The sequence below is a fragment of the Fukomys damarensis genome, unplaced genomic scaffold, assembly GCF_012274545.1.
Source record: "Fukomys damarensis isolate Sample0158 unplaced genomic scaffold, DMR_v1.0_HiC HiC_scaffold_26, whole genome shotgun sequence".
Classification (NCBI taxonomy): Eukaryota; Metazoa; Chordata; class Mammalia; order Rodentia; family Bathyergidae; genus Fukomys; species Fukomys damarensis.
Genome location: NW_022900938.1, coordinates 1,677,295 through 1,693,774, shown reverse-complemented (window position 1 = coordinate 1,693,774; position 16,480 = coordinate 1,677,295). Strand labels below are relative to the sequence as shown.

General features: G+C 52.5%; 1 protein-coding gene across 1 annotated transcript in view; it reads right to left on the bottom strand.

The window, feature by feature from the left end:
- Positions 1–16,480, bottom strand: part of Satb2 (SATB homeobox 2) — a 127,688-nt gene that overhangs the window by 70,982 nt on the left and 40,226 nt on the right. Inside the window, exons 3-5 of the mRNA XM_010631998.2 lie at positions 15,951–16,077; positions 14,840–14,963; positions 8,099–8,201 (exon numbers count right to left, since the gene is read on the bottom strand). Of these exons, the coding sequence (XP_010630300.2) occupies positions 8,099–8,201; positions 14,840–14,963; positions 15,951–16,077 (354 nt within the window). The remainder of the gene's footprint in view (positions 1–8,098; positions 8,202–14,839; positions 14,964–15,950; positions 16,078–16,480) is intronic.

Genomic DNA, 16,480 nt, shown 5'->3' with positions numbered 1-16,480 from the left:
AAAAAAAGCCAAGTCTCTTAGGACCACCAAACCCAAAGTTTTTTCCTCTAACGGTTTTAAGAAGAAATTGTCTCCGGGTTGAAAACTTGCCTCTAAAATCTCTGCCTAGAGCAAGATACTCGAAGCCAACCTGTTAACTCCTAATAAAACAGCCCGTCGCGGGGGCACCAGCGCCTTGCACTAATTCCACACGACTGGGTTTCTTAGGTGTATTTTCCCCTCGTTATCAACTTCCTTTTCCATCGTATTAAAATCTAGAGAAACACATATATCCACTGTAAAGCTGCAGGAGCCTGCACACCTCTTTCTGTGGTGGTGAACGCTCCCCAGCCCATGAGGTCCCTGAAAAAGGCCAGCACGATTCACCTCCACTGCTGACCTCACCCTGGTCACCCCGCCTACCGTCCCTTCTGGTTTCACGCCCGTCTGCCCCTGCCAGCACCCTTCACTTCTCACGTTCCTCTCCGTGCAGGTGACAGTGGCTTCCCACAGTGCCTGGCATCCTTAGCGTGCTTTTCTAAGGTGAGTTCAGCGCACCCATGACACAAAAACATAACGCTAGGGAAACTGAGCACTTGCTGGGCGGCACCGCTGGGCCCTGGGCCTCCGTGCACCTCAGCCCTTAATTCAGCCCACGGGGAGACCGAGCGGGTCGAGGAGACAGCAGATCCAGCAGCCACGCTTTCCCTAAACCGGTCCCCTTCATTCTACAGGACTGAAACATTTCGGGGCTTTAGGTCATTACTTTTAGGAAAAATACACAGCAAAGTAGCTGGAAAAAAACCTCAGAGGGATGCTTTTCTTAGCATAAGCATTCCCGAATTTGTACTTAATAAAGGCACTGTCTTCTTTCCAATATAACTATTACTAAATCTTTAGACCAATAACTAAATAGAAAGAGAGAAATGTTTCTGACTGCTGATTTGCTAAGGATATTTGTAACAAGAATTAAGCCAAGAAGGACTTTCCTTCTTCTCCCGAGATGTGAGATAACAAGGTGAGCTATAGAATAATATTTACAAAAATGAAGCTGTTCTAAGCACATGCGTCCAAGTGAGCTCCCTGCACTGTTTCATCTCCCGACTGAGTCCTGCACTCCTGGGCCTCGGGTGGCACAGAGGGACGTGCGCTCCAGCGTGGATGGCGCAGGACTCGCCGGGCCTGTGTAGGAGGGGCTAAGAGGGACACCCAGGGCTAGTGCCCCGCCCACCCCAGTCCTCATCTACTCACTGAGTCCTTCCAACAGCAGAGTGAGGAGGCAAAGCCCATGGAGCGACTGTCACACTCGTGGGCTGTGCTGCAGGGGCCCCACGCCCCCCGGGGCACACACTGCCTGCTGGCTCTGGCCGTGAGCCACCTGAAGAAATCAGACCCGGCAGCCAAGAGGGCCCTGACATTAGCTGCTGGTGCCCCTGGGCCACACGGGTCTGCGGTGAGCTCTCCTGGTCCACAGAACTCGGCGCACAGTGCAGCGGGCTCTTAGCTGAGCAAGCCCACCTCTGTTTCTGCTGCAGGATTTCTGTTTCTGTTCCTGAGTCAGATACAAGGAAACCTGAGACTAGCGGAAATGGAGAGCAAACCCCAAGAGAAAGTGGGGGATTTGGGGAGTAGGCTGTGGCAACCCTCTCCCCATTGCCTCCTCGGACCTCCTGCTGCCCCTTGCTGCCCACACAGGTACTGTCGGGGCCTTCATAGGGTCTGAGACCCCAAGACCAGCTGCACCAGCCTCATGGCCTCCAGTCAGTGCCTCTCTCCTGCCTCTTCTCCTCCCACCTGGCTCCCCTCTCCGCTGAGTCCCAGTGACCAGGACCGTAAGCTGCCTGTAGACTCCACCCCGGCTGGGTCACCCCACAGCTCCTCCAACGCTGCTGCAGAAGCCCAGTCCCCATACCCAGTGGGCACCGTCTCCCTTGGCAGCAGCTCCCTGCCTTCTGCACCAAGGTGGCCCTGTTCCTGTTCCTCTCACAACCTCTTCCTGGTCTCCTCCTTGAAGGACGCGCTCTCTGCACCATTTCAACTGCCACGTCCACACATGGCACCCACACCTGTCCTCCGGTCCTGTCCTTTGCAGCCCGGAGGACACTGACACACTCACCGGCTCCCGCTCGGAGTCCGTACTCCCTTCTCTGTGCGGTGCCAAGTCACCATGCTGGACACCTCGCTTCTCCCTCCCCCGTGTCCCTGTTCGCGCCCAGCCTGCCTGACTCTGCTTTCCTGAGCCTCTCGTCTCCACACGCTCCGCCCAAGGCCTCAGCACCCAGCTCCCCACTGTCCCTGTCACAGCACAGCCTCCCGAGCCAGGCCCCTGCGGCTGGCTCACCTGCCCACCTCTTCCTCTTCACCTGCCACCACGGTGTGGAACTTCAGAGTCACCAAAGGTGTGGTGACAGGCGTGGCTCCCAGAGTGGCACCGAGGGGAGAAGCACCTTGGCATCCCCAGGCCCTTCCCTTTCCATCTGTCAGGCCCAGGCCGCACGGTGAGAGCTGCCGCCACCACACACGCACCATGAGGCCCAGACAGCAGCGCCTCTGACCATGGGCTCACTCCACAAGGCTGAGCCCGGGGGAGCGTCTCCCCTCCCACACTGACCATCTCAGGGGCTGGCGATGACGACAGGAAGCTGGCTGGCATGCTGACCCACGTCTTGGCCGGATGGGCTGCTGCTCCGGGTGGATGCCAACCTTCACCCCGCCACACTCTGCACTTGCCGATGTGCAAGTGCAGGACACTGCTCCCTCTCTCCCACCCTGCACAGGTCTGCTGGTGCTGAAGGCTTGGCGCACCCCACAAACCACACACTGTCACACCGCCGGCCGGCACGCGCCAGCCCTTCCTACAGGGCCACGTGCCTGCTGGACACAGGCAGCCCGACTGCAGGGGCCGAGTCTTCCCCTGTCCCCTCCACTCTGAGCACTGCACACAGCCCAGCGAGAGGCACTCACAAGGCACTGTCTTAGCTTTAATGACCTATGATTACTGTAACTTTTCACAGGGAAAGCTTATATAATGCCCGTTATGTTCCCCCCAAGGATCCTGCCAAGTATATAGAAGAAGTGCTCAAATTGATCTGTAAACGATAGAAGACGAGTCCTAATACCAACGGTTTCATGTAGATCGTAGGCTCTCAGAAACCAGAAGTCACACTTCTCACAGAGCAAGTACGCAAGCTGGCTGCGTGGCTGGCCGGCACAGGGACAGGAGGACAGGCAGCTTTCCCATCCTTTTACATGTGCCCTGAAAGGGGCATTATCAAGATACATGTAGGCAGCGTTTCCCTTTCAACCTGCAAACCAGGTCACGCGCAATCCATCACGCACCTGTACAGACACATGCGCGGACACGCCCAGCGAGCTCCAGGAAAGCCCGCCCATCGAGGGGCTCGTCCCGCTGCACTGAGGCAGACGCCCAGGCCCCACTCCCCACCTACTGGAACTGAACCGGAGCTGAACTGGAGGAGGCTTCTGCCTGGGGCCAGACTGCCCGGGCCGAGCATGCCAAGGAGATGGAGGCTTGGAAGCGACGCGTCTCCGTCCACAAAGCCACCATTTACACACAGTTCACAGGGTCTGGGGCCGGCAGTACTTGCAGCAAAGTACAGTTCAAGCCTACACCTCCGGGTAGACCTCAAGGTGGAAGTGACTTTCTCCCGTGACTCGGAGGAATGAGGCAGACGAGAGTAAGTTCCTCCAACTCCTCAGAGCTCAACAGCAGAGGGAGAAGCTCCGGGGCTGAGGGAAGGTGCTGTCCCGACCAGACCCACGGGGCTCAGCGAGAGCTGCTTTAGGGACCAGCTCAGGAGATGGTGACTTGGCCACTCAACTCGGAGGCACCACTTTGTAAACGACACGATCATTTTTGGGTACAAGAGGTGCTTTAAATGTGGTAACATTATATCATTTCAGCTATAATGATCATAATTACTTATTTCTTTTAATCACAAGCCACTTAACCACTTTAGTACAGAAGACTAGTTCAAGGAGTTTAATTTTCATTCAACATCTAATCTTTGTGTTTACCGAAACCCTTCGCGGGCTTTGTTTACTGTCTGCCTGCTGGCCTGGACGTTTGATCTTGCAGGACTAGATCAGACAGGGTCAGATAAAATACTGATTGCTACAATAAACTGGCTCAGAGAAGTAGCACTGCCTTCTTAAGTCCTCCTTTCTCCCACATTTTTTAATATTTCACAGAATATGCTCAAATAAGCAAATAAAATTTAGAAAACTGGCAATCAGGGGGTCTTGAGCAGGGCCTGAGAACAAGGATGTAATGGAATAATTTTGCTTCCTGGCCAAAGTTCAGGGCTTTGTTAGGTCCGCTCGTCCCAGCAGTATTACCTGATGACACAAATAATTTTACAATAGCCACCAGGATTTTTGTGAACTCTGAATGACCCTTTTTAATTCTTCAGACATATTAAATACTGGAGACTAACCTCACTAAAATTGATAATTCACTATGCTTTGCTAAAAAACATTTTAAATGAGAAAATTTAGATATAAAATTATACTTTTTAAATTACTAATTAGTACCCATTTAAAACAGGTAAGACCTTCTCTGCAAGAGCCCTCTCTTGTTTTTCTGCTGCCTGTGCAGAATCAGACTGGCTCGGACTATAACTGGTGCTGCTGCATGCACACGCACCCACAGTGTCATAAAAACGGGGTGGGGGGTTCAATCTAGAGCTCTCATGCAAAAGACCAGCAGCGTTAAACACAGATGACTGTTGTATCAAAATGTGTAGAATTCATGAAAGATTACTAGAGTAAAAGCTTAATAATCCCAAGACTTCAAATGTAATTTTATACTAGCATGGATGTTCCTAGGTGTGTACGTTTTCCCCTGTGTCCAACACTGAAACTTCTAAACATTAAGCAACCATTATTACATAAAATGTACACTGTTTTCTTTACACTTGGGAGCTTATGAAACTCTGTGCTTTAAAATCTAGGCCCGAAGCAATGATGGTATGAGATAAGGGACCATTTCTTTTCAAAAAATTAAAAAAGCTCCCTGAAGCAAGCCACCAGCCCATCATGCACTCTGATTTCTTCAATATCAAAAACTCCTGGGAAACAGGTTCAGGGTCTTGGACCTCGAAACCAGAGCACACAAACTCTGTCTCCCTGTCTATCCTAAAGTAACGCCAATGTTAACTCAAATATGTCTGTGTCAACCTTGATTGTCTTTGAAATTAAAGAAAAAAAGGTAAACAGAATGTGCTTTGCTATGATCACTGAGGAAACTAAAGTTAGCATGCTAAGCCAAACCAATTTAGGGCTTTTTAAAGGACAAGTGTAAATAGTTTAGCTATAATAACAACAAATTCAAAAAATGCACATTAAAATGTTTACTTCAAAATTTAGACAATTCCATTTGTATATAGTTTTTACATATGTTTTTAATGATATCAAATTATTGATTGTTCGTTTTTCTCCTATTTATTTAAGCATTAACTATAGAATTTGCAATCTGATCTTTTTTTTAATCCTTCCAGTAGACTTTTATTTTTGCCAGGTTTGAGTCATATTTACTTTGATCTTTCAGAGTATATAATTATTTTACTGTTTATTTCTATGAGAAGAGAAAAAAATTTTGACCTAGGAGATCTATACGTGGCAATTTGTAACAGAATCACATAGCTTATGTTTAGAAAATCATGGTTTTGATTAAGAAGCAACCATTTAGTTCCCACTGTTTTATTAAAACAGACATTAGCAGATAATAAGAAACATATTTAACAATGTAGCTGCATTTACTTCGGGACATCAGTGAGCTTGCTCGAGACTTTGGTCTGCACTGAGCACCAGCCTCCCAGATGCAAACCAGTAATGGGGCCAGTGAGACAAAGGCGGAGAAGGAGCCACAGGGACCCGGACTTCTGGGTCCCCAGGAGGAGCCCTAGTATAGAATTCTGGCACTGCTCACTGCAGAGCTGAAGCTCACTGCTTCTGGGGTCTGTTTGGGAAACTGATGGAGACAGGCTTTACAAACCACACCGCTGCCTTCCTACAAGAAACGGGAGAGTGTTCCTGCCCCCCAGCGCCCACCAGGACAGCTCCTCGCAGAGAGAAGCATCCAGGAAACGAGCTGTGCCTGTCCCGTTCCAGTGCGTCCTCCCCCGCCCCCGAGGGTCGAAAGTTAACAAAGTGCACTCTCTGGGTGTCTGTTTTCTGCGCACATTCTACCTGCCACACATTCTTTGTTCTCCCGCCCACTCCCTCGGCTGATGAATCAACACCACTTGAACTGTTTTATGGCAGCTTGTGTTTACTTCACACATACCTTAACCTTCCCTTCCCTCCTCCCGCTGTGCACACACAGACACACACACTCCAGCAGCAATGCTGAGTGGCGTGTGCACACACCGTGTCTGGCAGCCTCTTCAGTGTGGTCCTTGACCTCCTGAAGGAAATCAAGGTCTCAGTCTGCTTTTATGGCACTTAAAGATTTAACTGTGCATTTACTATCTTAAAAAAAAAACAGAGCTTCAAGAACTGAATCTCTAAGAAAGAAGAGCAGAAGACGCAGATGTGAAGGTGTGCACACCTGCAGGCACACGCGCACACAAGCGCAGCACGCACACATTCCCGACAGCAATTCTGAAAGCACTAGAGTGAAGGGTCTGCGTCTCGCTGAATCTGGAATACGTGAAAGAGGACGTGCTCTTCCTTCCACTTAGAACAGCAAGTAAATGGGGTCTAACGAGTGACCTTGCGATCCTTAGCCAGAGAGGATGTGTTCAGGTACTATAACAATCCTATTTTAACAGAAAAACTTGGAGGCAACACTCACAGAAAAGAAACCCTTCTGAACTCACAATCAGGCCATGGACAGGCTCACTCATCCTCTACGGCATGAGGTGAGGATTAATATTCCACGGCGAGTGCCCAGACCCGCGCCGGAAGCACTCAGAGAGTTTTAGAACACCTTGCACAGAAGGGATCATCAATTTTCAGTGGACTTAATGCTCCTAGGCAGCCCCACATTTTGGGTTTCCTTTTAAATTGTATACTTAGCACAAAATGCTCTGTCTTTGTCTTCAGAAAAATGTTGCCAGTGCAGGGGAAGCTCATTTCCTCAAAAAGGTAACCTTGTGAACAGGATCCCACACCTCAGTGCCAGAAGCACAACTATGGTCCCCAGGAAACCGGCATCCTTCCCTTTCCTACCCCCACGGCCTGGCCCTGGCCCTCAGAAGGCAAAGGAGCTGCAGGCAAGGCCTTGAACACCTACGAGAGAGCGTGAGGAACAATGTCACAACCACGCAAAGCAAGGACTGGAAGGGCCTTCAAATGTCAACAATGCAAAAGCACACCCCAATTCCCTCGGGGACCTGCTGGGTTTATGGCAAGCGCAACCAGTATGTAACATATTTGTAAAGGTAAAGCATCGCGGATGTGCTTAAGGAGCTGGGCAGTGTAAGGCCAAACATAGTTCCAGATGTAGTAACACTTCTGCTCTTTCTCCTCCTACTATTAATTATTACTGCCATTAGACCATTGTGGTTATTAGGTTTTAGGTTACCTTCTCAGATACTGTCTCATCCAGCCTTCACACTATCCGGGGAACCAGACACTTGTATTTTCTCCGATTGTGCAGTGGGGAGACTGAATCTTGGTGAAACAACCTGTTCAAGTTCACAGGGTTGGCAAGTGGAAGACACATTTGGACACGCGCCTGCCAGGGTGCAGGGCTCTTCCTCTGCCCACTGCTCCAGAACCACCCTGCGAATGACTTCCAAGCAGATTTCCTGACGCCGAGGGAGACATTCCAACTTGTGCATCAGCAGTCAAACCCGGAGCACTGCTATGGCCTAGAATAACTGCTTCTCAATTTCTAAAGGATTCTGGTCTTCACAAGTAACACTGGAGAGAGCTACAAACTTGATAAATTATGCTAAGAGTTTTACTTTTAGTTCTAATACCATCTCAGTTTTAAGGGAGCCAATTTGCATCTCATGACAGAAACATTAAGATTCTTACCTTCACAATAAAATACAGAGAAGCAAGATCTGAAGTTAGCATATATTCCAAACAACCAACAACTCATCGACCTTAAAAAAAACAGGCTTTAAAGACAAAGAAGTCATTTTACCTTTAATCTTCTTATATTTTTTATACCATCTCCCAAACTCCTGGCACTTGGTTGCTGACACATTGGCATAATATGTGCTATTTACAATGGATGAAATCATACTCTGAAAAGAAGAAAAAAGGTAAGTTATGTTTCAAATACATGAATTTCCCTTTATGGGGACAAGAACAGTCATTCTAGCCCTCACTGGCACTTGTCGCTCTTCTACCTGGGGCGCCACCCTCCTGCGAGCCAGGCGCCCAGCCCTCAGCTGACCCTGAACAACGATAGCGCCTTCTCCAAAAAGCCCACCCCAGGCAGGTTCAGGAGCAGGGGAAGAGCTCAGGCTAAGGGGGGAAGCAAGGGACATTCGGGGACAGAGCAGAGGTGTGCAGGGTGGGCAGTGAAGCCACTCAGATGCTTCTGTTCTGCGGCCAACTGCAACCCTCGAGGCAGCCAAGAATCTGAGAACATCCGTGCTACACACTGCAGAACAACGTTTAGGGAAATAAGTTAAATTAATATCATTTATAGAAATGTGTGATTAGCACTTGTGTGAACACTCACCAAATGAAAAAATTAACAGTGCTATTTTGGATCAGGGGAGACCAAACCCAACACTTGTAGTGTGTTTCAACCCAAAACATGTCGAAGCCACAACTCTGAGGTTCAGGACCAAGACCCTTCCTTGTTCCTTGTTCCTCTCCCTCCTCACTCAGGCCCTGCAACCATTTGGCTGCTGTTGGGACTGGAAGGAAAGCACAACCGACTCAGCACTGAAAAACCAAACAATGGTCACACACCCTGACGTAAAGGTCCCACTGCGAAACGTGTGCTGTCCACACAGCCAGCCGGGCTACCCGGGTGGAGATGGCCACTCCCATCTGAATGGGCTGTGGCATTGTGTGTGCACTGCATGTCCACATTTCTGCAGATTTCGTCTAAAAGCCAATGAGTGACACAACTCAAGGGACCCACATGAACTGCACCAGATTTTATCTTGCCTTGAAATCTCATCTGTCTCAAAAACGTTAGCCCCAGACATGGAGCACTTCAGAGAAATCTCAGAACTTCCAATAACATTTCTGCAAAGTAGCCGAGATAAAAAGGATCACAATAAATCAAGTTGATGGCAAGTTATTTACCCGGAGGTTCAAACGCTGGCAGACGGACAGGCCTCTGTAGAGCCCATCTGAGACACCAGACTCTCTTTCTAATCAGGACACGGCACCCTGGGGAGGACGGGCTCCTAACTCCACTCACTGAAACTTCTCTGGCCCATGCACACAGCAGACGGCTGGCTCTCTGGCTGCTGTCTTGCAGCTTCTTGTGTAAAGCGAGAGAGGAAGGAGAACTCTCAGTTCCGGGGTCTGGACATAGCGCTGAGCCAGCGTCCCCCAAGTGTGCCACAGACTTCTGAGGGCCTGCACGGCACCCCACCCAACGGCCCAGCCTTGAAGTCTTCCCGCACGGTGCGGCCCCGGAGCTCAGCGGCTGGCCTCCTGCATCCTCCCTCCGTGTCACACATGTGGACTGTCTTAAGCCACGGAAATATCAGAGCAGTACAAAGCACCAGAGACACGGGAACTGTGAGCAGTGCCACCATGCTGGGCTCACTCTGCTGTCCTCCAGAAAGCATGGGATATGGACACCCAGGGCGGGCGTCACTGAGAGCAGATAAACACACGTGTTCTGGGCCAGGAAACGCCGATCTCCACATGCCCACAGGTCCCCGCTCTGGCAGGGTCTCACTGCTGGGCCCGGGTGACAGGGAAATGAAAACCTGCCCGACCACAGGCACCAACCTATTTAACAAGGAGCAGCCGGGGCCCAGCCTCCAGCACAATATCATAAGTTTCTGTCCGCACTGATCACAGAACAGAACAGCAAAGATGTAAGTTATGAACTGAGCAAGGAGGTCAGGCGCAGATAGAGACCGTTTCCCAGAGCGCAGTCTTTAATCACCAGAGGATCTCCTTGGCCTGGCATTTTCCTCCCATGAATTCCCTGGAGGTCGTTACGCATGGAGGACCACTTCATGAGGGCTGTTAGAATCTACACCCGAGGGACTTTGAAACAGAAAAGCCATACTGTGGGGACATTCTCTAGAAGGTCATGCTGTGCTGGTTACCGCAGTGTCAGACGTGTGGTGTGCTCAGTCAGAACACCCCGGCATACAGCACAGGCCATCTGAATGTGGGTGCCAATCCCTGTGAGTGAAACATCAACACTTAAGTAGTGATTTGCAAAGCTGAAAGGGCTAACGCAGATCCCGCCGAGCTGACCGCAGAGAAAACGTTCTCCGGCCGGGGGTCCCAGGTTCTCCAGATTTCACACATTCTAAGGCTGAGATCTGTAACTTAATGCCACTGATACAGGGGTGCATCTGAAAATCAGCAGCAGCTTCCTTCTTCTCCTGCAGTTCTGGGGATCAAACCCAGGGCCTCGTGCATGCTAGGTGAGCACCCTACCCCTGAGCTGTGTCTGGGCCCGGTCGCTGGCCTCAGGCTGATAAGACACAGGCAACTACAGGGATTACAATCACCCCAGAGCCTATCTAATTCCATTCACTGCTTTTAAAATGCATGTATAATTCTGCAGTTCATCTGGATGTTCTGTTTTCTGATCATTCTAGAACCACCTCACAGCTGGACAATGATCAGCGGACGGGGTCTGAGCCCTCCATCTGAACCAAGCAGCCCAGCCTGCGGTGGCACCGCCCGGCAGCGACACAGATGACTGCGTGACACGGAGACTGCTGCCACAGCCACTCTGCACTGCTATGCACAGCTCTTTGCTCTTGGGACAGGCTGTGCAGGAGGCGGGACAGGCGCTCCCAACAGACACCAAGGCAGCCCCGAGACACTTGGGTGGGGCCCTGAAAACTGCGCGGACAGTGAGCACACACTGTGCTGTTTTATACAGAGCGCTGTGTATTAAGATGGCACCGAGAAGGCTTCAAATGTCTTTCCAACTATGGAAGTCTCTGAAAAACTGCAGATTTCTTTGTAACTGTGGAAGTTTAAACACAAAGATTTTGGATGGGGGATAAAGTGCCCAATTGGACATACAGGTCGCCATGTCTTTGAAAGTAAACTTAAACAAACAAACAAAAAAGATATTTGAGGAACCAGATCAACCAAAGAAACTGGGCTCCTCCAGGGCGGGCTGGCTGACGGAACTGCTCGCAGCCAGGCAGCAGAGGACTCTGCAGCTCTGCTGTTGATGCGGCCCCAGGACACAGCAGGGCCGCACTGCACAGCGGACCGGAAGCTTCCTGTGGCCCAGGGACAGGGTGCGTGGCTGCTGTGCCTGTGATCGTGCTGCTGAAGCACACCAGCCACTCTGCCAGGCGTGCACAGCCCTGCCGTGTCTGAGAACCCACAGGACAAGTGACAGTCACTGGTCTGCACCTCCGCTCCTGGGCGTCCGTCCGCAGAGCGAGGACAAAAGCACCGAAGGACACACACCCAACCCGATCCGCCCTAGGCCCACCTGACAACAGCGACTACAGCCAGACTGCTTTCTCGTCAGGTGCCCAAGGTAAATTCAAAGGCACTTATTTCTTAAGAGCCCAGGGAGAAGTCAGACGTGATCAGAGGCCCCAAACAAAAAGGCGTCTCGTCCAAAGTCAGCACTGGAACAGCCCGGGCCCACCACCAGGCTGCTGCTTCCTCGGTCTCGGGGGGGTGGGGGTGGGAGCACAGGGGAGGAGCCTAACGTCCACACCATCTCCGTCATGGGCTTGAGAGCCGATCTCCACCCGAAACAAGAAACAAGTGACAAAAGATAAACCAAAACAACATAAGCTGTGACCCCGTGTCCCCTCTACACATTAACGTACAGGAGCTTAGATCACAGAAGGCCAAGGAATCGAAAGACAAACTACAGCTTAACAGGGAAAGCAAAACATGCACAAGGGGAAGATGAGTGGTTCAAAACGCCCTGGCAGACAGAGGTCTGAGAAACCCCTTTTCCTGAAAAACAGAGGTGAAATAATTATGTAACTTTCACTGCTTTACCTCTTTGGGGTGGGATTTATCTGCTGGGTGGCAAAGTGCTACTCAGAGCTGTAAGCTGATGCGTCAGCTAGGAAAAGCACATTTCCAACCAGAGGGTGTTCACTTTGACTTTTATAAGACAGGACGGCACAGTCCAAGCAGGCTGGCCTTGCACGCTCAATGGAGCCCAGGCTGGCCTTGAACTTGTGATCCTCCTGCTTCAGGCTTCTGAGGGCCAGGATTACAGGTGTGCGCCACAGTGGGCACCCTCTGAGCTCCTTGCACTCCACAGTGGGGGGACAGCGAGTGGCAGACAGCAGTATGTGACACCCACGTTCTGTGCTCCCTCGCGGCTCTGCAGTGTGCTGGGAGAACGTGCAACACGGTGCCGCGATGACGCTCCAACTCCGCCTGTGACGGGGAGGAGCTGCTTTGCTGTGAGAAACTCACTGACTGCCCCGGTCAGCTGCCCCAGCCCTTCGCCCCCTCGCCTGTGCTACCACACGGAAGGGGAAACCCCGCTCCTCTAAGGGGAGGACCGCCCGCGCTTCCTTGCCGAGGGAGCGTGAAGACCACCTAGCCCCGAGCGGATGAGGCCCTGGTCATGCACCCCTCCTGTGGGCACTGCAATGCCCTGGTTGGAGCCTCTCCCAGCTGTTCCTCACAAGCCTCGTTCCTGAGTCCACAGCGCTGGGCCACAGGCTGTCACTGCACGGTGGCCCATACGCCCTATGTGTGCAGCAGCGTCACTCACAATCACTGGCGCCAAGGCGGCCTGTGTGTCCACCAGCACAGGGACAGGTAAAGCAAGTGTGGTATTGGACACAATGGAGCACTACGCCCCCATGAACAACGGTGAACCTGAGTCCTCTGTAGGTCAATGGGTGCAGCCTGAGACCACGACAGGAAGGGAAATAAATCAGACGAAAGCTTAAATATACCAGGGTTTCTCTTATGAGAAACCCTAAGTATAAATCACCCAAAGTATAATACAGAGCAAGAGAGTAGACAGATAAAAAGAAACATGGAGAGAGACCTTTTATAAAAGGACGGGGACCGAGAGATAGGGGAGGGGAGAGAGAGAGGCTAAGGGGACGTGAAGAGAAGCGAGCTGTGTCCCGTCCAGGCACTGATGGGGTGAGCGCCAACATCACAGACTCACAGGAGTTAGATTTAAAAGGCAAACCTCGCTGACAGTAACGAAACAGACCGCTGGGGTCCCTCCACCCAGACAGCACGTAGCCCTGGGGAGCAGTGGCCAGCATGTGACGGTCCCCATGGACGCCACCCGCTGGCTGCCTGGTGTGCTCCTCATCGGCCACGCCAGACACAGGCCTACAGCAGGGGCTTCTTAGGATGCAGCAGTCCAGGCAGCCTCATGGGAGGTCCAGGAGCCCTACCACAGGCCAGCAAGGCCCGTCCCGTCTTCTTCAGGTATTTGGCCCCAGAGCCTGGGCTGGAAGCATGGGGCACAACCGTCCACGAGGGACAGATCTCTTGATTCCCCCATGGAGGCTTACAGCACAAGAGCAGCACTTCCTGGGCTGGGAGGAGGACAGGTGCCTTTCTGCTTCGGCGATAACACGTCTTGGAGAGATGGGGTGTGAGTGTGCAAGGCGGGAGACATGCTCAGAGCCACACAGACTTGAGAGTGGTGAAGGCAGGCCGCCTCGTGTGTGTGTCTGACCGCAGGAGCCCGAGCCTGCACATCAGGGAGCTGTGTGGGGCCAGGTGCAGCACACTCCCCCAACCCAATCCTCAGCCGCACTTCCTGTCCCCCATCCAGGGAATCCGGAAGCTGGCCAGGCGGATGCTGGGGTCCCTGCTTCTCCAGGCCTCAGACCTGCACTGCCGCAGGCCCATGGTGTCTGCCTCACTCCCAAGGAACAGTAACAAGCACGAAAGCTCTTCTGGCTTCCAGAGGGAGCTGGGCCAAGCCAGCCCCAAGGGCACCTGCATCCGCAGGACAGGGACAGAGGGTGTGGCTGAGGCCACAGTGGGGCACTCTGGCTCCCAGGGGCAGGGGGCACACGGAGAGGCGCCTACACTTAGGCACATTCTAAGAAGTGAAACCCAAAGTAAACACCCAGACACACGACAACCTATACTTTCCCCGCACCTGGCAGACAGAACAGCGAACGCCTGCCTCCCCCTTGGCACAGCCTGCAACTGCCACCCTTTTCCGCACTTCACTGGGCGACGTTGCCACCTCCAAAGCTGCTCCCTGGAATGGCAGCCCAGGTGCTGCTTGGGAGAACGGCCCTGATCCCAGTCCCGCACCACCCCATGCCTGGGAAGTCCCGGCCTGGCTCCCGCCACTCCCTGTCAGTGTGGACTCGCGCTGCTCTGGTGGCGCACTTTCCACAGTGAAGTCCCACAGACTCCCCACAGGTGTGCAGGCCGGGAGGGCCCGGCGGACCTGTGAAGAGGGGCACAGCAGACTGGCATCTTGAGGGCTGCGTGAAGCAAGGGTCTGGGGCATGGGCATGAGAAGGATGTGGGGCCAGATTTTCTCCACCGCTCACCAGCTGAAAAGCCCGGTTCTCAGATGGACAGAGGAGACCTGCCCTCCCAGGCCTCAAGAAGGAGGCAGCTACACGAAGAGGGAACCTCATAAGTCCCCTCCGTGACTGCACACAGAGTGGAGCAGCTACGCCGCTGCAGGGCCCATCTCCACCCCCAGCAGCAGTGAGGAGCCACTGTGTCAGCAGCAGCGCAGCCTGCCCGCCGCTGCCCACGGCTCCTGCCCGGCGACACCAACCTGGGAGAGAGGGCATTCTTTGGCTAGTGTGCTCTGGTTCATCTCTTTGAGCAGCTCCTTTAAGGCATTGCGGACGGTGGCATGGTTCCACTGCTCCGCTGGCAAGTCTTCCAACTTTGAACAGCTGCAAAACAGAGCAACAGTGACACCGACCCCACCGCAGACCTCAGAGATGCCACACCAGGGTCCCAGGGCCGGAGGAGAGAGTGACCCTCAGGGTGTCTACATCACCACCCTAGCCTAGGAAACATGGCAGCTTTGGAAAGGAAGAAATGTTCCTTCTCCAAACAGGATTTTTCCAAAGAGCTGATGGAAATGGCATGAGGTATTCCCAAAGTTAGATGTCAACACGTGCCATCGCATCAGAAGTCTGAAGGGCCGCCTTTCCCCTCACAGGAGAATTCCCAACTGAAGATAATGCTGAAGACAAGACACGCACGCGTTTCCGGTAAGGACAGGGCTCCTGGGTCCCTGGCACAGTATAAATCCTCCAAAGGAGAAAACCCAAGAACTCTTACAATGAAGGCAAGTGGCCCCTACGTCAGGACTAGCAGGTGCCTCACAATAAAAAACGCTAGAACCTTGGGTTCTGTCCCAGGCCCTCGCTTTGGACGCCCTATCCAGAAGGGCCGGGCCCTGCAGCTCTGCCCCATCAGCGTGCATTTCACCACATCGGCCTCCAGGGAGGGGAAACAGATCTCAGGCTGGCAGGTCCTTGGTGAACCACGACCTGGGCTGCAGCCTGGGAGGGGCTGTCCTGGGTGTTTGTGTACCCCACTGATGGGTGGGGCCCCTCCACCCCCTGCAGAGCTGTAACCACCACTCGGGCTGCCCCGGGAAAGGGACACTTCACTGCTCTGAAAACAAAGCATAAACTCCTGGAATGTGGGCCATAAAGGTGCCGGGAAGCCTCTTGCCCCCCTGCTCTCCTCCGCCTCCTCCTCCTCCTCCTCCACCTCCTCCTCCTCTTCCTCCTCCTTTTCCTCCTCCTCCTCCTTTCCTCAATGTCTAGAAATTCATGAACTTGGGGCACACTGATCTCCGCAGTGAATCTCCCATGGAGGAGCAGCTCAGAGAGAGGAAGGAGAGGCAGATGTTCAGAAACACCCACCTTTGTAATTGGATTTTCAACGTCACGACATGATAGACATCTTGCAGCATGTCGGCCACGGTGGCGTCGGGCGCGTCTGTCACATAACTGAGCGGGAGAGGGTTCCACCTCCCCAGCTTGATTATTCCTGCACAGGGAAGAAAAACATCATAAACACAGAGCTGCTATTTACGAACCCTTCCCACTGTTTGTGCACTGTTAAGGCGGTCACACAACAGCCAGAAGTCAAGGCTGCGGAGTGCCCGTCCGCCTGCAGCAGAGCCCACCCACGCCGGGCGCATCATGGCAGCCAGTGGCAGCAAGTGGTTCCTGCCGGGGACACCGAGTAGCCAGCTCCACGGGAGACGGGCACGAGAAGGGTGAGGCTGAACCGGGGACAGCAAGTTCTTTATGTCTTCCTGTTTCCTAAATTACTGAGGAGGCCATACGGATACTTCCTCCCCACAAAGTCTTGTTTCACAGTCTAAGTTAAGACTGATGCTAAATATACAGGACTGCTGATTTCATAGACAAAAAAAAAAAAAAAAAAG